The sequence below is a fragment of the Lontra canadensis genome, unplaced genomic scaffold (assembly GCF_010015895.1).
Source record: "Lontra canadensis isolate GAN:19392208 unplaced genomic scaffold, GSC_riverotter_1.0 scaffold132, whole genome shotgun sequence".
In the NCBI taxonomy this organism is placed as follows: Eukaryota; Metazoa; Chordata; class Mammalia; order Carnivora; family Mustelidae; genus Lontra; species Lontra canadensis.
This window is the reverse complement of record NW_022631126.1, coordinates 4,333,547-4,361,463: the sequence shown is the minus strand read 5'-3', so window position 1 is coordinate 4,361,463 and position 27,917 is coordinate 4,333,547. Positions and strand designations below refer to the sequence as shown.

At 43.6% G+C, this 27,917-nt stretch overlaps 1 protein-coding gene and 1 pseudogene across 1 annotated transcript; one reads left to right on the top strand and one right to left on the bottom strand.

Moving 5' to 3' along the window:
• Positions 1–233: 233 nt before the first annotated feature.
• ZKSCAN2 (zinc finger with KRAB and SCAN domains 2) lies at positions 234–17,449 on the bottom strand. The gene is made up of 7 exons (XM_032842587.1): positions 16,756–17,449; positions 15,572–15,758; positions 13,089–13,180; positions 12,631–12,757; positions 8,906–9,592; positions 6,159–6,650; positions 234–3,823 (listed from the first exon to the last, which is right to left on the bottom strand). Exons 1-7 carry the CDS (start codon positions 17,158–17,160, stop codon positions 2,901–2,903), a joined length of 2,913 nt encoding a protein of 970 aa, XP_032698478.1. The 5' UTR covers positions 17,161–17,449; the 3' UTR covers positions 234–2,900.
• LOC116858048 lies at positions 17,346–27,917 on the top strand (annotated as a pseudogene).

The following is a 27,917-nucleotide window of genomic DNA, read 5'->3' as shown; positions in this document are numbered from 1 at the left end:
AGCCAGTCTCCAAATGCCTTAGATAAGATGTCAGAGAATAAAATGTCCAGTTGTTCATACTGCTTTTAAAAAATAGGATTTGGGGTAATTTTCAAAGAAATCAGATGGGATTAAACAAACAGAGGTTTTAGGTAGTTGGTTGAGGTGGCTTGTATGTTTTCTTGAGCTTTCCAGCAGTCAGAACAAAGAGAAAAAAGCAGTAAGTTATAAAAATCACAGTGTTTGTAAATCCGTTTTTTTTTTTTTTTCCTGTTTAGGGTCAGAGCTTTCCCTGGTACTGAGACCCAGAAAAAAAAAAAAACCTTTTCCTATGGATCTTCATAAAGGCAATGCTATGTGATATAAAAGATACATTATTCATTTTGACTTTCATGCTCCAGTTGAGAAAAGACAAGATGCAAGTCGTCTTGGTCTAAGCTGGTGGGCAGGACCTTCTATTTCTCGGCACAGAGACAGAGTTCGTGAAGGCAATGTAACCCATGTCTAGAAACATCGGCAGGGGGACTTGGGTTCTACCTCTGTGGAGCCCCAGACAAATGAAGCTCACACAGACTCGGTCTGCCCCACCTGAGATGGAATGGGTCCTGCACTGTTCCTGCCATTAGGGACATTGGGGACGCAGAGGTATACAGTTCAAGGCAATTCAGAAAAATGCTTTTGTAGGTGGTAGTGATTTTCTCACAGTGGAGTCACCGACATTTTGCAAGTGGCACGAAAGTAACTGGCATTAATTACCTTTGCTGCAATGCCTCCTCTGTCGTACTGCCAGGTCCTTGAGCACGGGCACCATGTCTTTATGTTCACATCCCCTTACTGTGTCTGGAACACGGCCTTACACGGAACAGTACTTAATACTTAGGAATAAATCATCTACTTTCCTGAATCATGCTTCCATATAATTATCAATCCTGTGTATGTATTACTACATGGTGATTTCTATTCATGGGCATCTTCTCTAGGGCTGGATTTTCAGAACATCTACACGATACAAGCACACGCCCATGGGCACCACACGCATCTCACTGTGCTAGGCGCACTAATGACATAACACTGCACTTAACCATTAGAAGTCTATAATTCAGACCACACGCAGGAACACAACCTACTGAGGTGTGAACAGTCGTAACATCTTCAACAAATATAAATCACGAACGTGTATCAACGTGTACCTGAGTCACCTGCCTTCCAGCAGGCCACACCCTATTCTGGCACCATGAATTGGATTTCTTTCTACACTGCCTACCCTCCTCGGAACTCTGCGGAATAGGCTTCAAAAGATTCAAAGGTACTCAAAGGAAAAATATGATCTCCAGAGGGTTTTAAATAAGAGAACATCTGACAAAGGAGGAGAGAGGTCAGATCAGAAGAATCTTCACACAGCCCTGACTCTGGCTGTCCTTCCACCAAACTCAGGACTTCCCCTCCCCAAAGCAAAGCTGCCCCAGGTTACCTATGTAGTAATGGTATAAATGTCACTGGCCTCGTCCTGGAGCAATCAGCCTTGGAAAAACAGATTCCGTGATTTTATCTGTAACTTCCAGAAATGAATTAATTACCTCCCTGCTTTTCCCCTCCCCATTTTGACTCTTCCTTCAATACCTGTTGGGTTAATGCTAGGGGATTATCGAAGAGATTTTTAGACAAATAGGTAAATGAGGAAAACGACAAGTGTTCTAGATTAGAAGTTTCTGTAAATCCATTTTTACTCAGTAAGCTAAGGAAGCTATAGAGTTATATAAATTACTCTGGGCTCTACAATCAGGTTGATGATCCTATGAATGGGGACCAACTACAAGGCTCGGAGAAGGATGATGTATTTAACAAACAGCCCCGGAGGTGGTGGTCTGAATGAGGGGGCTATCTGATCTAGAGCAGGCCTAGATCTGACTGGTCTTAGAAACAGTGTAGGTGTCTGGTTTCTACCGCACTTCTTCCCTACTTCCTTAATGTTTGAGAAAACTATTATTACGGAACATTATACTAAATGTTGGGTAGGAAGGCATAAAATATGCCAACATGCCAGTCATGTTCTAGGGAAGAACCAGAAGAGCGGTAGGGTAGAACGTGTTTGAGTTGATTCTACTTTATTTTAATGAGACACACCACGGGCATGCATCCTATTTAATCTGGAGAGGGCCTGGTAGTTCAGGAGAGTCAGATGAGAGCACCCAAAACACCTAAGAGGTAAGTGTAGGACTTACAAGAAATGGTAAGAATTGAATTATTTAGGGGCTGGAGAAGCAGTAGCCAAGAAGGTTTCGGTCCAGAGAAGGTCAGCACGATGGGTAATCAGTTGTTTCTCATCTCTATGGAGGGCCAGGCAAACCACATTTGGTTTCAGTGACAATACAGGGACTCCACCCTAGCTGTGGGAATCAACTTGACACAAAAGTGTATCGTGCAACAGACTTCTCAAGGAAGCTGTAAAATCTCATTGTCCCTTGTATCTTCAAAGCCAAGATGCATGTGGTGTCGTCCTGATCAGACCCTGAAAGTTCTACCCCCACAAGAAATCTGGGATTGAGCTGCATCCGGGTTCCCATGTGGTGGACAACAGGAAACTTTCAGCATGTTGGGTCTTCTTGAAAACAACTTTCAGCTACGTGGAGGGACCTTGAATGTGGCTGGACTTGGCAGTCCTATGGCAGAGGCATTGACATACCAAAGGGACTGTCATTCTGAACCCAGACAGGATGTCTTCTTCACCTTGCTAAGGGAGAAGTTGAGAGGAATAGACTGGTCAAGTTAGAGGCGGAGGTGAGAGTACGAGGCGGGCTCCTAGTTTATTTGTATTTTCAAGCTTGTCTTGGGAATTATACTTCATAGCTAGGAAAAGACTGCTTCCAAGGATGAGGCTGGGGTAAAATGGCTAATGGGGCACGTAGGAGAAGAGGTCAACGTCAAAAAGTTTTCCTGAATTCATCAGTCTTTCCCTTAGGCAGGTTCTCTGGGGAATATGTGGATGGTGGGTACGGCAGAAGCTTTTCTCTGGAATGAACTTCCCGGTGTTTGATGAGGACAGAACTCTTACTGAAACGTTTGCCACACTGGGCACAGCCATAGGGCTTCTCTCCAGTGTGTGTCCTCCGATGCTCTCGAAATCTTGTACAGTTATTGAAACTTTTCTCGCAATCCACACATTTGTAGGGGTTCTCGCCCGTGTGGACCCTGCGGTGGGCGCTGAAATGGGAGCTGTTGGTAAAGCTCTTCCCACACTCCCCACACTGATAGGGCTTCTCTCCAGTATGGGTTCTCTGATGTATGATAAGACTTGAGCTCTGACTAAAGCATTTTCCACATTCCCCACACCTGTAGGGTTTCTCCCCAGTATGGATTCTCTGGTGGGCACCGAAGTTGGAGGAGTCATTAAAGCTTTTCCCACAGTCAAGACATTTAAAAGGTTTTTCTCCAGTGTGGATTCTTTGATGTCTGATTAGGCTCCTGCTTCTACCAAAGCACTTCCCACAGACACTGCATTTATAAGGATTTTCCTTCTGGTGGGACATCCGGCACATCAGACGAGCATTCCTTCCAAAGCTTTCTCCGTATTTGAGCAACCGGTAGGGTCTCTTCCCCATGAAAGGCCTCAGATGCCCTACAGCTTTCCCTAAATCTCTTGACTGAGATGTCAGCTTTCCCTGTCTGATGCCTTGGAGGGTTTCCCATTGACTTCCTGAGATGCATTCCCTTTTACGGTATTTACCTGGATCAGCGTTCTGGGAAACGACCCTTTTAGACTTTTCTATTAATGCCCTATGCTGCTCCACGTCCTTATATATTACCTGTGTTGTATCCTCCTTGATACCTCCTCCAATTTCAAAATCTGTAAAAAAAAAAAAAAAAGACGATAAAAATTCCAGACCAGTCCTGTATCAACATAGACAACATAGCCAACAAGGCTTTGTGTGTTGGGATGCCTGTGTACTTCTCTGGCCTCTCGGGTCCTGTTACCATTCTCTGATTCATTGTCTCTTCTTTTCATTCAGTGCCACGAACAGCCAGTAACACCTTGTACATAGTAGGCCTTCAGAAATGTTTTCTGAATGGAACTAAAATCCAAGCTGTTATTCCCCATCCAGACCCTGAGTAACAGGGGGCCAACTTAGCTCTCTCGCTGAAGTTCTTCTCCCACTCACCCTGCTTTCAAAATTTCACATCTGTGCCACAGTACACTGTCCCGGTGTTCATAGCAGATTCTAGTGATCAGGTTCCAATTCCTCAATGACTTCTAAGTTCATCAGTATCTGATCATATTCTACCCAAGGCTATTTCCTCCTTCTCCTCACATGTTCTTGGCCCTGTTTTATCCAGCTATGTCACACACAGACCTGGATTCAACTTAACCCTCACCATTCCCCACACTGGAATTACCCTCTCCTCACTCTCATCTACGTCCCATGCTCACTGCAAAGTGCATACTGGATGCCAGCTTTTCTAGGAGGTCTTCTAGACTGACAGGCTTTGGAACCACAGAGCTCTGGTTCTGATTCCATCCTGGTCACTGTGGTTTTGTATAAACTTTTTATTATGTAAAATTCAAACATACAGAAAAGCTGAGACTATAGTATGTAAAATGAATTTCCACGAACCACTCACCCCGCTTTAGTGATGATCTCTTCGTGGCCAATCTAGTCTCATCTCTATTCCCACCCACTTTCTGCTCCCTCTACCCAGATTATTTTGAATAAAGTTCTCAACATTGTATTATTTCATCCAGGTCTGTCTGATCCCCAAACCCTGTTCTTTTTTTTTTTTTTTTTTAAGATTTTTTATTTATTTGACAGACAAAGATCACAAGTAGGCAGAGAGGCAGGCAGAGAGATAGGAGGAAGCAGGCTCCCCGCGGAGCAGAGAGCCCGATGCGGGGCTCGATCCCAGGACCCTGGGATCATGACCAAGCCGAAGGCAGAGGCTCCAACCCACTGAGCCACCCAGGCGGCCCCCAAACCCTGTTCTTAAGCATTTTGCTATGCTGCCTTGTTTCTACTTGCTAGTTTTAACATTCCTGTCCTTGCATACACTGAGTTAAAATTGCTGATATCCCTCCGCCCTCCCAACCCAAGTAGGGTGGCTGTGGTGTGGGTTGGGGAGAGGAGGGCAGCCATCAATCAGTCCATTAAGTTAAATGAAAGTCCCAACAATGCCATCTTTCATTTAGCAGTTCTTTTGAAGAGTTCTTTGGGTCCAACATTGTCCTGGGATTTGAAGGAAGTCACAGCCTTGTGGTTGGCTCAGATAGAGTCTGAAAATTTAGTGACAGGTCTGCAGCTTGATTTATAAAATGAGACTCACAAGGGATGGTACCAAAAGACTTTGTTTCCAGGAGTCAAAACCTGGGTTATACAGGACTTAACAATTTCAGCCTTCAAACCACGATTTCTCATATGAACACTAGCAGAAAGCACATGTAGGCTCCTTCTCTAGTGTTTGTTTTGAGTGAGCAGACAGTGCAGAAGGAAACCGTTACAGGTAAGGACAGAAAGATAAGATGAGCTCAGACCAAGGATGGCTGTGGAACCTTAATACAAGACTGATGGGGAAACCTGGTTTGGAGACTTTTACAAAAGTCTAGACAAGAGAAAGAAAGGCTATACTTCTCTCACCACAGGTAGTGGCTGTGGTGACTAACGAGGGGACAGATGGAAGCTCTACAACAGCTGAGAAAAATGTGTTCTCTGCTTGGATGTAAATAATCAGAGAGAAAGCATCAAAAACGTCTCTAAAGTTTTAAGTCTGGATGTGGAGGACACAGGGAAGAGCCAAGGTACAGGAAGGAAGACCGTGATTTTAGTTGTGAAATTTTAAGTCTGGGCTGCTGTGGGGACAGATGCCCATGAGGGCACCAGCAGTCTGCTGGAAACGCGCAGTCAAGTCTCTCTCTCATTTTGCCTCTGTCTTTTTCAGATGATATGAAACACTGACCCATACAGACAAAAACCGAGGCTGAGATCCCAAGGACTGAATCACTAGAACGTCAGCAACTTCCTTGAATAGAAGCACCATGAGAAAGACACTTTGTTTTATTCACTGCTAGATCCCCCATTCCTCACACAGCACAGGCTCCTCAAACACCTGTTTAAGGAATAAATACTCATGGGCGATACACAGAGAGTTACTGATTCTTCAGTAAATCACCCTTCCCCCTCGATGGTCCTTACCATTTGGGCTTTGCAGCAGACCTGGAGGCACCTGGAACTCTGACTCTTGCACAATGTCCTCTTCACTCATTCTCTCACTGCCAGAATCTTCTACCATCGCCTCTTGGGAGGTCTCCTCAGGTTCCCAGCCTGTAGGTTCCTGGGGTTCAATTTCAGTATCCTCTCCTTCTTGCCCTGAGGGTGACGGGATTTCTTCTGGAGTGCTGGCGGAAGGGGCAGGGGCCCGAGCGTTAATCAGGGCATCCATCTCCTTGTAGAACGCACAGGACTCCAGCACGTGACCATTTTTCACCTTGCGGTAGCTCTTCTGGAGGCTTTTGAACTTGGTCCGGCACTGTTCCGGCGTCCGGAGGAAGCCACACTCCCGCAGTTGTTCTGCCACGGCGCCATACAGCTTGCTCTTCCGATGACAGGCTTGGAGGGCTTCATAAAACCGAGTCTCACGGAGGATATCAAGAAAAGTTTTGGTTTCCTCGTACCCCCAGTGCACACCTGCCATGGAAAGATAAAGTGCAAAGACATAAGACATAAGCAGCCTCGAAACATAAGGGGTAAAAGAAAACAGATCCCCTTCGTGGTGGCAACAGGAACCATGACCTGCCGGGGGAGAAGATGTGCAAAAAATGAGAGGGTCTATATAAAAATATCTGTAATTTACTGGAAGACATAAATTAACTAGAAAAAATGGAGAGACACTATGTTTCTGGATAGGAAGACTCAAGTAGTACAGATTCAGTTCTCAAATAAATCTATAAAGTCAATATCCTAATAGGATTTATAAATTGAAATTTTTAACCTAATCTCAAAGTTTATTTGGTAGAGTAAGAACGTAGTCCCTCAGATCTGCCACTGCTATGGCGATTAGCCAAGGATACACAGGTCTTTTCTAAATGGTTAAAAATAACAGACTAGGACACTTTTTTAACAGTCTTCTTTGAAGAGCAGAACTACATCTAGAGTCATTTTTGATGTCACTGAGTCCTCTACTGTAAGAGATGAAATGACTTGCAAAATAAGCAGATGTTCTGCGTCTATGGCAGAATCAAACTTTTCAGGACATGTCTGAGTAGTTTGTTAAACCATGTTTTTGTCTGTTTTGTAAGTAGGAAGAAGTCACTTCTACCCTCAGTCTTACCCCGTGCTCTCCTCCAGGCCTAGCTTGGGACCATCCTCCTGTCTATGGATTTCCAGATTGGGGAGCACCTGTCCATGCACGATGTATCTTCCCTGTGTTTTCCTGATCTATTTCTTTTGAATAGATACAGTCATGAGTGGACCCCCAGCTCTCCTAGCCTGATTTATTTTTCCACTCTAAGAACTTACCATCTTTTAAAAAAGATTATTATTAGATATAACTTATAATATTATAAATTATATTATAATATAATTATATTTACATATAACTACATATAAAATTATATTATATGTAATATATATCTTATATATAATGTATATATGTATATACGTACATATATATGTAATATGTATTTCATATATTACATATAATATATAAGCAATTACATTTATAATATATTATAATTAATTATAAATTATATATAATATTAATATAAAATTCATAACAATAAATTTATTATTTATTATTATTAGAGAGAGAAATAGAGCATGAATGGGGGCCAGAGGGAGTGGAAGAAGCAGACTCCCTGCTGAGCAGGAGCCCAATGTGGGGCTTGATCCCAGGACCCTGGGATCATGACCTGAGCAGAAGGCGGACACTTAATTGACTGAACCACCCAGAAGCCCCTAGAACTTACCATCTTTTCCCAAGGTAGAGTGGAGAAACTTTCCTAATAATAGTGACACCTGGCTATGTCTCATTGAATTTCACCAGAATAAAGTCTCTCTTTCTCATTTTGCCTCTGCCTATCCTTTTTTTCATGCATATCACAAAGAACTGAGATGTCTGTGTTTAACATCTGCAGAATGCTTTCCTCAATTTTTATCTATTACTTCATTTAACACTAATGATCCTGGAATCCTGTCACGTTTTACTGATGAGAAAACTGAACTTCAGAGTACATACAGGATGTGTCTACTGTCACCCAGTTGTTAACTGCTGGGTTAGTTCTTTCTGCATGTCCCCAATTTCGACATAAGCTTTTGTTCATATTGTATGTGGTATATCTTTTTCCATCTTTTAATTTCAAGGTCTCTGTGTCTTATACTTCACACATATCTCTTATAAGCAATATTTCATTTTTTTTAATGATTGATCGTCTTTTAAGTTTGTAACTAAGGACATATTTGGATATATGTCTACCATCTTACTGTGTTTTCCGTTAGACTCATCTACTTTGTGTTCCTTTTTGTTTCCTTTCTTGTCTTCTACAATTACAATTTTTTACTTTCTTCAGCTATACAGTCTTTTACTGGTCATCCTAGATAGTATAACAATGTATCTTTGCCTTATTATAATTCAACACACCTGGCTGGTTTCTACCAATCCTCAGATGAAGCCTCTCCAGAGTCCTTTGACTTTATTTATCTTCCTTCCACAGGCTCCAAATACTCAAATCCATGCTGTGCTCTAGCCCAAGAAAGAACTGTCACAGCCACTGCTCAGACTGCGCCAGGGGCAGCAGCAAACACCTGAGAGTACGTTCAGTGATCAGTGGCAAGGTGCTTATGGCAGCACTCCCCAAATTTGGCTGCCTCTGGTCTACTTATTCTATTTACTACAAGCCCATATAATCCATTTTCATACCCAAAGGAAAGAGCGCAATTCTTACCACTCAGGTTCTGAAACAAGACAGGGGCACCACGAATCTCAGACTTCCGGATAAATTCAACGCCCATTTCATCACCATCAGATTCTTCTGTGGCATCTTCCTCCTCCACCAAACTGATCCGTTCTTTAGCACCGATATCAACTCTCTTTAGTCTGGGGAGAGAGAGAATCTCCTTTGTCTTATCAGCAGATGAAGCATGGGCTGCAGGGTTCAACAGAGCGTCCATGTCCTCAAAGAAGGCACAGGGTTCCAGCACATGGCCATTTCTCACCTTCCGATAGCTCTTCTGGAGGCTTTTGAACTTGGTGCGACACTGTTCTGGCGTTCGGAGGAAGCCACACTCACGGAGCCACTCAGCCACAGCCCCGTACACTTGGCTGTTTCGGGGACAAGCCTGCAGCGTCTCATAAAAGCGAGACTCCTTGAGAATGGCAAGGAAAGTCTTTGTTTCCTCATAGCTCCAATGCACGCCCGCTATCTTCTCATCTTCTAAACCCCAGTGCTGCTGTTCGCCCCACATTCTCCCCGCACTGCGCGCAGGGATCTGAGCCGTGTGAACTGGCTTCTCCTTGATGTGGTTGCTCCGTAGAATAATATTCCTTTTGTTAGAAGAGTGCAGACCCAGGGTCCATGGCTCCTTTCTTTGCTCCATCTGGGCAATCTTGTTAGACACAGACACAGTACTTCCTACAAGAGAAACACATTTCATGCTAAACCAGAGGTCAGAGCTGCGTGCCCTCATCTGTGGCTTTAGCAGGCCCTCCTGGACACTTGTCCACGCCTATCCTCAAAACGTTTTGTCCCCTCTCTTCTAGAGACTTCCTCAACCATGACAGAGCACAGCACAGTCATTCTTACTACCTATGGTATAGTTATAGTTACCCTTACACCTCTCTTCTTTGGCACAATCATCTACTAACTTACATTATCAGGTTACTTCTCATATATATACCATTTCTTTCTCTGGCTAGTTCTTAAGGGAAAACCTTTAAGGGTAAGAAACATACATTCTATTACCTTTGATTCCCTCTCAGTGTCTAACATTGTGCAGGGTTCAGCATCTGCTATAACCAGTATTTGTTACTCATGGAACCAAGTGTGCTCATACTGGTGCCCACATACTCCCACCCCCACCCCAACATATGCATGTACACGCGCGCGCGCGAACACACACACACACACACACACACACACACTGGGGCTAGGAGAGATACATCAAGAATTTGGGGATATGTGTGGCAAGGTTAATAGGAAAGAGATGGAAGGAGAAGAAAGCACACAGATAGCTTGTTGCCTTGCCTCATGGTGCTGTGGAGATCAACATGTCTTAAATGTGAACCCTGACCCCAGTAAAACCTGCTTTACTTTTGGACCAGAGGGAAGTTTCTTAATCTCTGAGCTTCGGTTGCCTAGGGAATGCTGGCCCTTATTCCCAGAAATGCTGGGAATATTAAATAAATGATCATCTGTAAAGTATCTAACACCCAATAGGTATGTAATAAAATTTGGTTTTCTTCTAGATAACACAAACAGAAACTTCACAGAACTGTCGAGAGAAGAAGCATCACATCAAAAAAAATCCTTTCTGAAAGAACCCTGGGGATGGAGATTTGCTGTTTATTTTTAGATGAGAGAGGTAAGTGTAGGATTAATGAAAGCTTGAATATCTATAAAGGCCAGGCCGACAGTGAGAAGGCGGGCCCATGGTGTCTGACATTTGATTTTTCAAGAGATACAGGATATCCAGATTTACAAATTAAGAGCAAATTAAAATGCTGTTCAAGGCCAAAATATGTGTATAGGCTAGACTGAGCCCATAAGCCATTAGTTTACAACCTATGATAAAGGATTGGGGCAGGTATCTCTGGTCTGGGTCTTTCTACATGTCATCACAGTTGACCCTTGAACAAAGGCGGGGCTAGGCAACCAAGCCTATACAGTCAAAAATCCATGTACAACTTCTGACTCCCCCAAAACTTAACTACAAATAGCCTACTATTGACTGGAAGCCTTACTGACAACATAGTCCACTAACATGTATTTTGTGTATTATATATAATTACATACTGTATTCCAATAATAAAGCAAATTAGAGAAAAGAAAATGTTATTTAAAAAGTCATAAGGGAGAGAAAATATATTCACAGTTTTATACGTATTTACTGGAAAAAAAAATCCATGTAGAAATGGACCTACGCAGTTCAGACCGTCTTGTTCAAGACTGTACATGTGAAGGTGCTGGGCTATATCTGAATCCTCCAAGGGTGATCTCCATCCCACTAGAGGGATCTCACACTTGACTCAGGACTCTCAGGCAGCACGCTGCTAGGTCTGGGTGCCGTGTAAACTGGGTGCCGTGTAAACTGCTAGGTCTGGGTGCCGTGTAAACACGCTAGGAAGCGCCTGTGTGTGCAACCCAGGCAGACAGCTGGGATGCCTGCTGCTCTGGGATGGCTGCCTTGCTACCACTGTGTCATCAGTGCCACCCTACATTGGTCATTGTTTTTAGTTGCCTTAATTGCTTTCTAATTATAAATAATCCTTTATTTGCTGAGTTGGCACAGCCTGTTTTATAATCTCTATACTTTAGTATCTACACATAGTGTTGTCCAACAGAACTTTCTGGGATGACAGCAATGTTCTGTAATTATGCTGTTCAATACAGCTCTCAAATATCCTGACGGTGGCTACAGCCACTGAGGAACTGAATTTTTAACTTATTTAATTTTAATTAATTGTATAAAATTAAATTGCCCTGTGTGGCTAGTGGCTACCCTATTAGCACATGTCTATAGCCTCTCTAATGTGGGTTAGTACACATTTTAGGCCTGTAATTTTTTCTTTCTTTTTTTTTTTTAAAGATTTTATTTATTTGACAGAGATCATAAGTAGGCAGAGAGGCAGGCAGAGAGAAAGAGGGGGAAACAGGCTCCCCGCCGAGCAGAGAGCCCGATGTGGGGCTCGATCCCAGGACCCTGGGATCATGACCTGAGCTGAAGGCAGAGGCTTAACCCACTGAGCCACCCAGGTGCCCCTAGGTGTGTAATTTTATTAATAAGCAGTCTTCAACTTTTAGCTTATGTATGAATGAACTATACTTATGTCCACTACTAATGCAGTGACAAATCCTTCAGAAATTTGCCTGTAAAGTGATACAACAGTGGTTATGTGTGCCTGTGATTTTGGGCTATTTAAATTATTCACAACACACTACCAAGATTACTGTATTGAAATTATCTTTTTCCTTCCATCTGTAAGATTTCTATCCATTCAACAATTATTTGCTGCTGTAAGATTTCTATCCATTCAACAATTATTTGCTGGCCCTCCACCCATGCATCTAGCTGTATGCAAAGTGTTGGGTTACTGCAGTTAAACAAGGGCATATCATCAAAGACCTTGTGACTTTACAGAGCTTTTAGTCTAATGGGTATGTGTAAGCTTATATTTAAGTAGTACGAACGTGAAAGTTGTATATAACACCTCGCCAATGTTTTCATCCCTAAGTTAGGAGAATACGTATGTATTTTAAACTGGAAGAAAGGAAGGAATGAGGAAGAGAGCATAGACAAGTGATTACTAGGTCTGGTGAGCTGGCCACAGAAATGACTAGACAATCCACCAAGGTCCTTTAGGTGTTGACAGTTATAACTATTGTATCATCAGTAGAAATAAAGATATCAAAAATCCCCAAATTTTTTATGTGAAAACGGAAAGAATCCTTACCCAGGGAGACCATGTTCCCAACACTCTCTTTCCTAATATCCCGGTACAGGTCTCTGTGAGCGGGAATCTGATGTATGCTCTTTTTGTAGGAAAAACCTCTCGCCATGTGGACATCTTTCACTGGTCCCTGTAACAACACTAACAGCAATGACTACCAAGATAACCATACGGGTCTTCAAAGGATAAATGATCATGGAGGAAACAAAGAAGGGCCCCAAAGAAGAATTAAAATCAGGAAACCAAGTGTGTATGATGTGCCAAATGAAGCAGAAGATATAAAGAATCATATCCAGCAAGGAGTCTCATTTAATCAGAAGTCTGGGTCCCAATCTTCTCTGTAAAAGGAGTCAAGGGGGAATAGGCTCTTGGAGGACTATAAACGTTTGAAGACAGTGAAGGCACAGGAAATCGTTGGGACTGCATACCCTAGGAAGGCAGACAGAAGATTTGTAATGTACCTGAGACACAACAGGTAGTCGTGTGGTTGTTACTTCTTGATCCATGTTGTTCCATTCATTAGCAGGAGCAAGAACCCAGGGAGAAGGCCGAGCTGTAAGAAGAGAAAGAAACAATCAGGGTTCTGGGTTCTGGGCTCTGGACCTTTAATTCATGCAGCCTCTCCTTTTAAGAAATGAAGATGCATAAAAAAAAACCCAACAAGTATAAATTGATCATTTCATCAATGAGTTCAGAACAATGCCTGAACCATGGTACCCTGAAGCAGAGCTCACATGTGTGAATGCTTTTAGGGAGTTAGCAGACAAAGTGCATTATGAAGGGGGCCAGGTAAGGAATGGGGGAACTGGAGAGCACATACACCACTGAAAGGGTATATAGCCAATGCCCACTTCCACTTAATGCTTCATTGGGAAACACTGGGCCTGCTATTGTTAGAGCTTCTCATATTTTCAGGAGAAGCCAGAAATCTGGACTTTTGTATAAAATCTCAAAAATTTTAAACCCTGAGAACTCCAAACGAACAAATGATAAAACCCCAAACAAAAACCCTCTGTAGGTAAAACACAACAAGTCTGACTTGACATGTGAGTTATCCGTTTGCAATCCCTAGTATGAGTTGATCAATTCTTTAATATGCTGAAGAAGTTAACACACATAGATACATAGTCCTGAACACACAAGCAAATACATAGTACACTCCCTCAAAAGGTAGGAGGAAGATATATACACATACATATAGCACAGTCTGCGGTCTAACTTCTACTCTGGAACTCGCAATCTAGGGAAAACTTCCAGAATGAATATTACTGTGATCAAGAACTCAAGAGCTTGCTCCACTACTTTCTAAAGAAGCAAACTGAATCACTTCCCTGGAAATGTATTACAGATATCCCCTGCTTTTCAAAAGTTCCTGTTATGCCACTTTGTTTTTATAAAAGGCATACATTAGTAACTATATTTGCTAACTAAAAGAAATCCAAAAAAGGATTTTCACGTTTGCAAAAAAAAAAAAAAAAGAAAGAAAAAAGAAAAAAAAAAAGGTAAAAAGAGCAGATACTATTCAGTGTCTGCTTCTTAGTGAGCTGTTACGGAGACGGGGGAGTGGCACGGCTACAGTGGCCCTGTCCCGCTAAGCACCTCAACAGAACACACTTTTCCACATTGTGAATGCCTTGTCACCCTGGGATGGAGAAATCCAGAAACACCATACATTTATTGGACTAAGCTTATTAGCTACAGTAACTGAGAGCATGTAATCCAGGGGAACTCTGAAATCCAGAAAACACCTGGATTTAATCTTTGTAATGATTTCTATCACAATATGAATTTCAGGAAAGATAAGGAGGTTGAGTACACAGCAGTAAATCCTGCCACTTGGTGAGGGGTGTGTAAAATCTGAGATTTGAAGTTTAAAAATAATTGTGCCATTATGGGAGAAAGGGAACTAACATTTATTGACACTATATGTACTGGTCTCTTTACGCACTTCTTTTAACCTACATTAACACCCTTATTATTTTCCTTTTACGATTTCCATTTACAAATGGCAGAACAGGAAGTTTGAGAAATAACCTGACCAAGGCCACAGAGAAAATGGATGGTGGAGCTAAGTTTTGTGTCCTGGTTGTCTGCCTAATCACTTAACCTCTGTGCGTTAATGCTCCTTTCCCTATTACTTGCCCAAGGACAGATAGAGATACAGAGACAAAAAGATATGAACCCAAGCCTTCCATTGTAGGTTCAGTGATCTTCCCATCCCTCTCTCTCAGCCTGACATGAGACTGGGGTCATAGAGATCACAGTGCCCCAGGTGTTCAATTTCCTCCTACATGACTTATTAATGTCCAGGGCAGCAAGGAAGCCTGTGCTCCCTCCTCTATGAAATCTTTTTGTTTACAGCTCTCATATGCTACTTCTGTGATGTCTCACTTGGGAGTCAATTTTTTAAAGTAAATATTTTGGGGCACCTGGGTGGCTCAGTTGGTTAAGTGCCTACCTTTGGCTCAAGTCATGATCTCAAGGTCCTGGGATGGAGCCCCCCATTGGGCTCCTCACTCATCAGGGAGTCTGCTTCTCCCTCTCCCTCTCTCAAGTAAATAAATAAAATCTTAAAAAAAAAAAATACCTTGTTTCCCTTTCCAAACAGTTTTTAAAGTTGTTTATAGTCAGCCAAAAAGACAGACACATATACACAGCAGGACTGAAAAACACAAGCTGGTTATGGAATGGAGATTCTTAAATTTCACAGCAAGACCCTGAGGCCAGTCTGGGAAAGTTTTCCCAGAGTCCATCTTTAAGATGCCTCTTATTTATGCTGTACATATTACCAACTCTTGAAGTGAATGAACCCTTGCTCCCCAAATATTCAATTTATTTTCAAATACATATTAAGGGGATCCTACTCTAAGCAAGTCATGGTGTTAGGGTTATAATATACAACTGCCATGGTCTCTGCACTGGGAAGGCTCTGAGTTCTTCTTACCATTCTTGGGTAAGGGCCGATGCTCTCTCTTTCGGTTCAGCTGCTCTTCGTGTCCTGAGTGAAGGCTTCTAGCTTCCTCCAGAGACACCACTCTGGGTTGGGTCTCCACCTGCTCTGGCTGAAAGTCTGTTACCTCCCATGCTGCTCCAAGTGGGACCTGCTTCTCTGAGTGCACAGGACTGCTAACCTGGGAAATAAAGCCAATGCCATAATGGAAAGAGGGAGGAAAACAGGGCCAGAGAGGGCCAAACTTCCCCCAGAACGATATCAAAGAATGATAGAAGATGTGAGAAGGAATGAAAATTTCACTCCATTCCCAATGGAGTGTCCAAGGGCATTAGGTGAACAGTACTGTCCAGAAGTCTAGGGCTAAGGCAACAGGAGAGTGCTCTTTATTTGTATACAGAGGGGGAAAAAAATCTATCAAGAGTAAAATACACAGCCTCCTTATTATTAGAATAGATACTAAGTCCTTGCATCTATTAGTTCACAGAGCAGCGAAATAAATTCACTAGTGAACTGAAAATATAAAATTAATTTCCACATGTAGTGTATATCCCTGACCAACACAGCAGCCTGCTGATAGGTCTTTATACGAATGCAAATCCTGAGCAAGGTGAAACTGCAAATCTTGCAGGATTTCATGAGGTTAATGAAAGGGCTGTTGAAAACAACTAGAAGACCATGAAATACCACTGACAAACGAAGATCTGCTGGTTAAACTAGAGAAGAGTGACAAGGATGATGGCATCAAGGGCACATCAGAAGACACGCATTGGACCATTAAAGGACTAGAGAGGACCCTGGGATAACTGATGAAGTTTGTGCTTGCTTTCTTTGCAAAAACAGCCCTCTTGAAAATCAGGCTGCAAAAGTCCAACCTTGCAAAGCATAATGTATTGTTCTCTCATATAATTTTGGGGAAATATTACACCAAAGACGTGAACAAACACTTAGATGCATAATGTTTAACTTCATTTGCAAAACACTATTTCAAGCAAGGTTTTTTTTTTCCTCCTCCCGATTTAATATGAAATTCCGATCCTCTTTTGATTCACTTTAAAGGTCTCTCATTAGTACCATTTCTCCCTCCATAAGCCCTATCTGCAAGGCATTCCTGCCTCCCCACCCCCCTGTACTTACCCATCTCCTTCTAAATACAACTATTTGGAAAATCCTCTCACCTGCTGTCTTAGTCCTCCAGTCTCTTTCTCCAAATGTATTACCAGGGCCACAGCCTCCTCTCCGCTTTCCGGACACTGCTTCTGCGCCCACGCCTGAATCTTCTTGGGTAAAATGGTGAGAAACTGTTCAATCACCAGCAGCTCAAGGATCTGCTCCTTGGAACGCATTTCGGGCTTCAGCCACCGGCAGCAAAGTTCCCAGAGTTTACTGAAAGCTTCATGGGGTCCAGTCACATCCTCGTAACAGAATTGCCTGAAGCATTTGCGAAAGGTCTCGGCCTCAGAGCCCTCCGATCCTTCCAGAGCGGGTTCCGCTGCCCACTCGGAGTCCTTTTCCACCTTCATTATTAAGCATCCCTCAACCTCCAAGGGAGCATCGATCTGAGGGTCCAGGGATGCAGCCATGCTCCAACCAGGTGGTCAACCTCACATCTAGCTCAAAGTAGACTCATAAACCTCCGAGAGTTCTCTGCTTAACGATTTTGAAAGTGGGACGGTAAGGAAGTGAAAAAACGGCAGTCAGCCGCAACAGGGTACTCCGGGTTCATTAATCAAATCCACCCTAGACGCTTGAAAAGGAGAATGTGTACCCTAAGGTCCCAAACCCGGCCTCTTCTCCAAACAAGATGTGGTTTTCCAGGATGCATCTCTTTTAGTGCAATGTCCGAAAGAGCAAGGCCAGGGAACCGGGAGAAAATCAGGGGTACAGAAGGAGGGGTGGGCGGGGGCGGACGGCAGGCCGGGAGGGGGCTGGGCTCCGGGGAGACGAGGCCCCGGGTGGGTGGGGCCGGATGTGCAGGCCCCGCCCGGCCGGGGCTTCGGGGTTCGAGGAGCGAGGCTCGGCCCGCGCGGCGCGCCCAGGCCGCTGCGGGTGGCCTGTGGGGCCGGCCGTGTCCGAGGGCAGCGCCGGGCTCTTTAGGGCCCAAGGCGGTCCCGACAGTCCTCAGGAACCCTCCGCACGCCGAGGAAAGGCCGCAAGGCGGTTCTGCCCCTGAGGGGAAAGAAACCGCGGGACCCAGCTAGACCTCAGAGGGGACGGCCGTCGGCCCCGTGCGCGGCCTGGTCCGCTCCGCCCGCGGACTGCGCGGGGGGCGCTGGGAGCCGTGGCCACGCATGCGCCGCCCGCAACCGCGCGCGGCGGGGTCCGGGGAGGCTTCCTCGCGGGCGAGGGGCTGAGGGAGAGGGCTGCGTGGTGGACTCTCGCGAGAGCGCGCGGCGCAGCGCCTCGCCGCTGAGGGACTTTAAGAATGAGGAGGGGGCGTGGAGAAGCTTCGCGGGGCGGAGGGACACAGTCGGTGGCCGAGCAGACATTTTGCGGGAGAAGATGGAACAGTGTGGAAAAGGAGAGTGGGAGGCTTCCCTCAGCCGTGAAGTCTGGGAGGCGGGGAGACGTCTCTGAGGTGAAGGACACTATTGGGGAGGCGGTGCAAAGGCCTTTCTGCAGCGGAAAAGGGAGAGGGAGAGGGGACTCCTTTGCTTGGCGGAGGGGTCTGTCTCAGAGGGCTCACACATGCTTGAAGCATCGTCTGAGGGCGGCGACTGTCGCGGACTGCTGCCCTCGCTAAGGCGCTCGGTCCGTGATGTGCCCCTGCAGGAGCACCTTAGCGACCCGGTCCCGTCCCCTAGGGGCGGCGCGGGGCCACCCCAACCGTCCCCCAGGGGAGAGCACCTGAGGCGGCGTGGGGGTTCCGTGTTGGTTCCCCGTGGGGATCGTTTGGGGCGGTGCCACCCAGGCCCCCAAGGGCGGCGCGAGGACGCCCCATCTGTCCCCCGCTGCGAGAGGATCTGGGTGGCTCCGTTCCGTCCCCCAGGGGCGGCGCGGGGGTGCCCCGTCTGTCCCCCAATGTGGGAGCACCTGGGGCGGCCCCATCCAGATCCCCAGAGGCAGTGCAAGGGCGCCCCATCTGTTCCCCGCCCTCCTCCGCGGAGCACTAGTGTTGGCTCCATCCGGTACTCCTGGGCGGGCGTGGGGACGCCCCGTTTTCCGGGGGTCCTACTGCCCTAGCTCTGGGGGAGTTGATGTAGCTGAATGTGAACAGAAGGGGGTCTTGGCCCAGAGTCCCCGCTCCTCTCTCCCCACCGGGCACTGTGGTTGCTAAGAGGAGCTGTCTTCGCCTCCTAACTTCTGTGAAACGCAGAGCGATGCCTGCCCGCCCACCCATCCATCCCTTTATTGATGAGGTGCCAGGCAGTGTTGTAGGCACTTAGCATACATCAGTGGGCAAAACAAAAACCCGCGTTCTAGTAGTAGGTGGCCTATTAGAAGAGAAAGCTTAGTAACTTTCCTATCTTAGCAGAAGTCTTAGTTAAAACTCGGTCTACAAATTCCAGCAGCCCAGAAGCTAGGAGTAGCGTTTATGTGGCAGGCATTAGGTGAGGGAGGGTCAGAGAGAATCTATGGGACACCTAGTATATGCCAGGGGTTGTCTTGGCACAGTTTACTTTTCTTTCTTTCTCTTTCGTACTTTTTGAGTATCTGTTTTGTGCCAGGCATGATGAAGGGGGTGAGCAAAAGCAGGATCCATGCCACTGTTGCACTTCCAAGGTTGTTGGGAACGCCCACATTAATCAAATAATCAAATAAACTAAGGTACAATTGTAACTGCAACAGGTACTACCCAGAAGAGGAACATGGTGGAAGGATCTATGTATATTAGAGGTATATTAGAGGGATTTGACATAGTCAGGAGGTCTGGGTAAGTTTCTTTAAGAAGTATTGCTAAGGATGAGATCCCAAGGAGGAGTAAGGGCTGGTTAGGCAATGTCTAGTCCTCATAAAGCCCCATAAGGCAGATCTATGCCTCCACCTTACAGTTGAGAACACTGAGATCTCAGCGTGGTGATGTAACCACCCAAGGTAACTTCAGGTTAGTGGCAATTCAGGATTCAGATTCAGATAAGAAAATGGTCCTTTATGTACTCATTGGGCCGTTTGGTGGTTTTAGGGGAGGCAAGCATCACAAGCAGCTCAGGGACATCGGAGAGCACGGGTCACAAACTCAAGCCTGCAGAGCTCAGGCAGGTAACATTAATGAGCGAAGTAGGCACAAAATAAGACAGTGGGGAATGGTGGGGACTGCAGCAAGCTGGAGGCCACATTTTCTGCCTAAGTGAAACAGCCAGGTGAGATCCACACACTTAGCAAATACATTTCTGTGTTTCTCCCCACCAGGATGTTAGCTCAACGAAGCAGGACTTTTTTTTTTTTTTTTTTAAAGCTGGATGTGCCAGGTGCTTAGAGCAGTGCTTCACAGAGTAGGCACTTGACCTCTGCTGCCCATAGCTTCTGAGTAGTTCTTGCCATGTGTGCACACTTTCACACATTTTGAAGCACTTTTACATTCCTTTTCTCATTTTATCACCCACCCTCTCTTTTGGCTCCGTAATGCCCCCCCCAAAATATTTAGGTATGTCTTCCTTTTGTACCTCTCCACACTCTTCATATTTTAGCTCCTCTCCATCTTAATGCACTTGGCATTGTATCTTAGTTCCCTCTACTTATTTAGCCCATTTTATATTTAAACAGTGTTTTTTGTTTTGTTTTTGTTCTGACTTAGAACTTTAGTGCATTGACCTTCAGCCCACCATCAAAACCACCTCCCACACTCAGCCTCAGGTCCTGCAATTCTAGGCCACCCAGCTGCTTCTTGTCAGGGGTGGTGCATGAACAATTTCATTTCTTAGAAACTGCTTTCCTGAAACATCTTGCTCCTCAAGAAAGTGATCATCTGCAGACATCTGAACTTTCTATTGCATAACATGGACTTCCAAAAGACAAAATCTAATCTGTGGATGATTGACTGGGAAAGTTAAAGCCTAACCTCCTCACTTTCCTCTTGGAGCAGAGGATACTGGGCCTTGTTCATTATCTTGCAGATGTAGGATCATAAGATCTTTAGGAGTAGTTTGTTGTCTTTTTTGTTTGGTTTGGTTTGGTTTGGTGGCCTCTCAATAACACACGCCAGTATTTTATTTTTTTTTTTTTTAAGTAGGTCCCATGCTTAGTGTGGAACCCAGCATGAGGCTTAAATTCACCACCATGAGATAAAGAAGATCTGAGCTGAGATCAAGAGTCTGAGGCTTAACCGACTAAGCCACCCAGGTGCCCCATCAAATATAAAAACATAGAATTTACGCTCATATTCTCATCTTCCGGTTTTAACAATTAGCAACTCATGGCCAATTTTGTCCTCCCTATGTCTCTACCCACCCACCCTAATCCTGGATAATTTGAAGCAAATCCCAGACATCACATTATTCATTGGTAACTATCAGAATGTATCGCTAAAAGATAGGGATTTTTGGTTTAAACATAACTTCAGTACCATCAAATGCTTCCTGTTAACATCAAGAATTCCTTAATACCATCTTTTAAAAACAGTTACTTTTTTGAAAGTTGGTTTACAAAGAAAAAGGGGTCATAGATGCTGGGTGGGTAAAAAGAACAGATGTCCTCCACGTTTTCTAATTAGGTGTTTACATTTACTTTCGAGTGAAAATGTTGGTGACTTGAGAAGATCAGATTGTTGAAAAAATAGTGAATCAATATAGGTCAATAAATCTGAAGTATGAAGCAGATCATACTACTTGAGGACAAGTAAAGAAGAGTGGTTGTTTTCATAAGACTTTGTCCCCTGAGTTGACCCACATCCAGGACCACTGTCTTCAAATGATCCCTAGAGGAATGTTCACACCAGTCTTTTCTTAATAGTGTATCTGACATCGCAGCTGTCCTTGTATAAACCGTTTTAGAGTGACCTTTTACAGACCATTCCTCTGTCCAAGGTGCTGATCCACAAGCCCTTTGGCTGGCAACCATAGGGGTTATACCTTGCTTTAAATCCCATTGGCCAAAAGTAAGGTTACCACAAAAGTAAACATTAACTATACCTTAAATAGATCTAAGAAGTGCTATCTGTGCTTACGCTAAGTTTCTTTAAAAAATCCGACCTAGAGAATTTCCTAGTAATGCCAGTTACCTCTCATTTCTTTAGTGCCCTGAATTTTTTTATCCATTTCTTTAAAAATTGAAAAGTGGACATGAAAAGGCTGAATCTGTATATTGGTGTGCCTATTTTAGATATGATATTATCAAATATGATTTATTAACCAAGCCATAAGTAGTTGAAATCGTTTTCATTTTCACAAATTAAAATCACCTCTCCCTGGTTCATTAATGATGGTCAAATAGCTGACAGAATAACAACTGTTAAAATTTTCCAGTTCCTTTCACTCCACTGAGCAAAACAATAATGAAAAAATTTCAACTATATATGCATATATAGTAGTCAACAATTTTTTTTTTCTGTATATCTATGAGGCACCATGCTAGATACTAGTGGGAGAAGTATAAGACATAACGCTTTTACTCAAAGTATTAAGAGTAAAATGGGGAAAATCAATCACAGAATTGTCATGTATTAGATCTAGTGTCCTTCAACTCTTATTACAGCATTTGGTTTAAAATCTAGTTTTTATCTGGGACGCCTGGGTAGCTCAGTCTGTTAAGCTTCTGCTTTTGACTCAGATCATGACTCAGGGTCCTGGGATTGAGCCCCACATCAGGCTTCCTGCTCAGCAGGAAGTCTGCTTGTCCCTCTGCCCCTCCCCCCATAGTGTTTTTTCTCTCTCTCTCAAATAAATAAATAAAATCTCTTGAAAAAATAGAATAAAAAGAAAATCTAGTTTGATACAAGGATGGCTACTCCAGCTTTTTAAAAAACGTTCATTAACATGATAAATGGTTCTCCACCCCTTCACTTTCAATCTGGAGTTGTCTTTGGGTCTAAAATGAGTCTTATAAACAGCATATTGATGGGTCTTGTTTTTTATCCATTCTGATACCCTGTATCTTTTGACTGGAGCATTTAGTCCATTTACATTCAGAGTAATTACAGAAAGATATGAAATTAGTGCCATTGTATTACCTGTAAAGTCACTCTTCCTGTAGATTTTTTCTGTCCCTTTCTGGTCTTTGTTACATTTGGTCTCTCTCTCTCTGTTCAAAGGGCCCCCTTTAATATTTCTTGCAGGGCTAGTTTAGTGTTCACAAATTCCTTTAATTTTTGTTTATCTTAGAGAAAGACAACTTTCTTGGATAAAGCATTCTTGGCTGCATATTTTTCCCATGTAAAATATATCATGCCAGTCCTTTCTGGCCTGCCACATCTCTGTGGACAGGTCTGCTGCCAGGCTTATGTGTCTGTAGGTTAAGGACCAGTTATCCCAAGCTGCTTTCAGGATTTTATCTTTGTAATTTGTAAGCTTCACTATGTTGAGGTGTTGGGTTGTCATATATTAGAGTCAATGTGGTAGAGGTATGTATGAAGTCCTCTGACATGACAGAGTAATAGCCTCTTTGGCTACCAGGAAAAGCTTCTTGGAGTCAATCTTGAAGTATGTTTAGCAGGAGGGGGAAGAAAGGCATTCCAAAGAGAGGTAACATAAGCTTGAGTGGTGTTTTTATGTAATGATATGAAGTTGAGTGGGCCATGACCTTATTATAAGGGAAGGAAGTAGTGGAAGATGAAGTTGTATAGACAGGTTGGAAGGAATTTGGACTTTATGATGAAGGCAGTGCAAAGAAAATGCAATGCAAACAAAACATTGCTACAAGAAAGTGGAGGCATCTCTCTGTCTCTAGGAAAAAGAATTCTCTCTCATGTAGACTCCTGGAAATAGTGTGCTAAGAGAACACTCAGCATACAGGGATTTGAGTAAGAGGGTTTCTAGGCCCGTTTTTTTTTTTTTTAATTCATGTACCCATCCGTTAAATATGCATATAGACATTAATTATGTTTCAGGTGAAGTATTAAGTACTGAAGACACAGTGGTAAAAGATAGGCTTGATTCCTGCCCTTAAGAAGCTTACATTCTAGTGGAGATTGGAGAAGAAGACAAATAATACACAAGTACACATATAAATAAACAGGGTAATTTCAGATCGTTGGTAATAATAGAAGTAAAATGAATAGGGTAATAGAGCAGACAGTAACGAGGCAGGGGTTACCTTAGGAAATTTGATCAGGGAAGAGATTCTAATGTTTGATACTTGAGCTGGAGTCTCAAGCATGAGAAAGATCCATATATGTGCAGAGTATATGGAAGAGCCTTCCTGGAAAGGGGAACAGCAAGAGTATGGAAAGGCCTGGTGGTGGGAAATAGCATGAAGTATTCTACAAACCAAAAGGAGACCAGTGTGGCTGCAGCATAATAAGCAAGAGGAGGGAAGGGTCCAGAGTAAGGATAAAGGTAGGCAAGGGCCAGACAATGTTCAAAGAGCCTTACGGGCTATGGTAAGGAGTATGTAATTGATTCTAAAATATTGGCATTTAGGGATTTAAAACTACTGAGTGACATGATCGAATGTATACTTTATCAAAATCACACTGATATTGAGGGTGGGTTGGAGGAGGTTAAGAGTAAAGATGAGTGGCCAGATATAGGCCTGTGGATTTACTTTTGGCAAAAGGTTAGTAATGGCTTGGACTTGGGTATGACAACAGAGATGGAGAGAAATGGATGCATTCTACGTATTTTGAATGCAGAACTGTTAGGACTTGTCATAGCATGGTTATGGAGCTCAAGAGAAAGGGAGGATCCTCAGTTTTTTATATGAGCATCTTGGTTGATGGCACTACAGTTTTTGATATGGGGAGATCTAGTGGGGTCCTGTCTGTTGGAGTGGAGAAGTGGTGAAAATTATTAATTCTGTTTTGGATTCCATAATGTTGAGGTCTCTGTTAGATACGTAAGAGTCAAATGGACAGTTGAGTATACCTCAAGGAAGAAGTCAGTATGAAATATAAATCTGGAAGTTGTTAGCATATATTTAAAGCCATCAGATTTGATGAAAACATAGGGAAGGAGCACAGATATAGAAGGGAGGAGAAGGAAGGCCACGCTCCAAGAACACTACCCCATTGTTGAGTAGACAGTAAAGGAAGAGAATTGTTTTAGGTTGAATTGTGCCCCCCATTCATATATTGAAGTGTTAACCCTCAGTACGTCAGACCTTATTTGGAAATGTGCTCTTTGCAAATGTAGTTAGTTAAGATGAGGCCATACTGGAGCAGAACACCTAATTCAGTATGATTTGTGTCCTTATAAAAAGGGGAAATTTGGAAATAGACACATGCACATAGGGAAAACTCCATGTAAAGGTAGGAGTTATGCTATCACAAGCCAAGGAACTACAGGAAGCTAGGAGAGATCCTTTCCTAAAGCCTTCAGAAGGAGCATGGACCTGCTGGCAGCTTGATTTCAGGCTTTTGGCTTCCAGAGCTGTGAAATGATAGACTTCTGTTAAGCCACTCAGTTTGTGGTGTTTTGTTATGGCAGCTCTAGAAAACACATAGAAGACTGAGTAGAGATAATGAGGGTGTAAAAGGATAGACCACTAGAATGCGATCTCATGGCAGCCAAGGAAAGCAAGTGTTGCAAGAAGAAGGTAGTAGTCATTTTTATTAAAGGCTGTTAAGAGATTAAATAAGAGGAGAATAGGGCACCTGGGTGGCTCAGTAAGTTAGGTGTTAGACCTTTGATTTCTGCTCAGTTCATGATCTCAGGGTCGTGAGATCAAGCCCCACATTGGGCTCTGTGCTCAGTGGAGAGTCTGCTCGAGATTCTCTCCCTCTCTCCCTGTCCCTCCCCACCCTTGCTCTATCTCCAAATTAAATAGATCTTTTAAAAAGAGGAGAATAAAGAAAGGACCATTAGATTAGATTTTGCAATGTATTTAGGGATTCTTGTTCCTCCCACTTTTAATATTTGAGACAGATATTTACCTCTTTGTGATTTTGATTATATTCAGCTGCTAGAAGGGAGTGTGTGTGCTGCCAGTTAGAGTGAGCTGATAGCTTTTCTTCTGGTTTGAATCTTTCCTAGGAGTTGCAAGATGCTTGTGGCAGTGTCCTGTGCCTTCCTTCTTTGTGTCCATAGTCACTGCTTTATTCTGTAGGAAAAGGTAGTTGCTGCCTCCTCTCCCATGGCCAAACAGTGTCAGCGGCTGAGTTGACCATTCAGTTGCTCTGAACTCAGTTCTCCAATTACTTTACTGTTCGCTGCCCACTGCTTGCTATTCTGAGTTTGGACTTCCCCTAGAACCACTTCCATCTTCACAACCAGTCCCCTCTTGCACATGTTTTCATTTCTTCTTCTGTTCAGAACTTATGGTCCATTGTGTATCTTTTCCTGATCTTCATCATTGTTATATATTTATTATTTAACAACATCTTTTCTTGGGTCATTTCAGGGACTTTGGACTAGGAGCAGAGAGATAGGTACTGGCATATGTTCTGACATCATAAGTCAGTCCTCTGATATATTCCTTTTTTGTGGATTAATATTGATCCCATCATCATGCCATGTGTGTGCTCATGGAGCACAGATATCTTTTGGCTGCCAGGGTCTAATCAGAACTCGCTGGCAAATCTCCTTAGACATGTCTTCTGGATTGTGCTACTTGAATCAATACCACCAGTGGTAGTTCCCAATAAATGTAGCCTTTTTTATGGACTTAACAACTAATTCGCTAATTATTTACTGTACATAACACTGTTGATAATATAGAGAAATATGATGTGTGGTTTCTATTCTCAGTGGCTGTATGATCTACTTGGGAAAAAGGCATTCACATGAAGGAGGTTATGTAACATTGCATGACTGAAGCAACACGAAGACTTCATTGACCAGGGTGATTTTAGTTGCAAGCAAAGAAATCTAGCTTATATTGTATTAAGTAAAAAAAAAAAAAAAAAAAATCTCGTGTATTCTAGTGTATAGAGCAGTGTCCAGCACATAGTAGGCCTTTTGTTAATATTTGTCAAGTGAACGAATGCGTGAATGAATGAATGAAGGATTTTATTGTCTCACGTAACTGAAAGGTCTAGGAGATGTTTAGGTTTAGACATAGCTATGTCCAGAGATCCAGATCATGACCTAGTACCTTATTCCCTCCTTTCATCAGCTCTGCTTTTTTCTTAAGTGGTCTAATTTTCAGGAGGTTTCTCTCCAAAAGGCTGCTGGTCTTTTGTGAGAGAGTCCTCCCTCCTCTTTCTTTCAGTGGTTTCAGCAAAATTCCTGGAGCCGAAACTCCTGGGGTTGGTTTGGGTCATGTGCCCATCCCTGAACCAGTCACTGTGACCAGGGGGATGGAATACATGATTGGTCAGGTCTTAGTCACACGTGTGTCCCTGAGGCTGAGCCTTTTGAGTCCCGGGGACCAAGAATTTGGAAGGGCTTTTTTTATTCCCCCCAGAGAAAAATTGGGTAGGTGTTACTACCAGCAGAAGGAATGAAGGATGCTATACAGGTAAAACTAATGGATGTTTACTATCCTACAAGGCCCTCGTTGAAGAGGTGTCATAATGCAGTATAGAATTCCACATGATTGTATCAGGTAATGAATATCAGTTCAGAGGGTTTGGAAGTGGTCAAAGCAAACCTTAAAGGAGGAGTGATATTCAGTTATCTTGAGGAGCGAGCAGGAATTGGGTTGGTAAGGAAAAGGTATTCTAGAGACGAGTGGGAATAGAATACGTACAGTAATGCAAAATGACTTGAGTGGGTAACTGCTGAAAGGGGAAGGAGGGAGAGGGAGATCAGGGATGCCAGAATATAAAGATTAAAGAATATAAAGACCTTGACAAGATACAATGGGCTACCATGGCTGCAAGCACACTTGAGGAACAACATGCTGGAGCCTGCCTATAGTGCAATCTCTACTCTCATCTCTGATTCTCTGACACCCGGGTAATAACCCTTCAGGGTCCTAACCAGCCTTTGCATCTGGAGTTCTGGGAACTCCTGTTATTGGCCCCAGTGCCTGCCTGTGATGCTGCTTCCCAGTTGTTAGCAAAGGCTGATGTCACTTAAGTCCTCCTGTGACCAACCTAGCTCACCCTTGTAATTGATTCTGCGGAGTCTTTTCAGCCTAGAGCAAGAAAATTTCACTGCAGACCTTTTCTTATTTTCAGAGTAAGCCTATGGAAGAGCTTGCTCCAACACTGCCAAACGGAAGAAAAGACCTTCTCATCAAAATCAAGTACAGCAAAAGCAAGTAACAGTTTGTGAACAGATCAAAGTTCCTTGGGTGCCAGCCACACCCCTCTTGGGAACCCCCACTTTGCCTCCGTGAATCTGTAGAGAGACTCAACACTTGT

Bases quoted from the DNA above. Each gene is read 5' to 3' on its own strand.
- ZKSCAN2 (XM_032842587.1), bottom strand. From the start codon at position 17,160: ATGGCTGCATCCCTGGACCCTCAGATCGATGCTCCCTTGGAGGTTGAG. The intron at 9,593-12,630 runs GTAAGGATTCTT...TTTCTCTTGTAG, and splicing joins TGGGAACATGGTCTCCCTGG to GAAGTACTGTGTCTGTGTCT. The intron at 3,824-6,158 runs GTAAGGACCATC...TTTTTTTTACAG, and splicing joins TCTGCTGCAAAGCCCAAATG to ATTTTGAAATTGGAGGAGGT.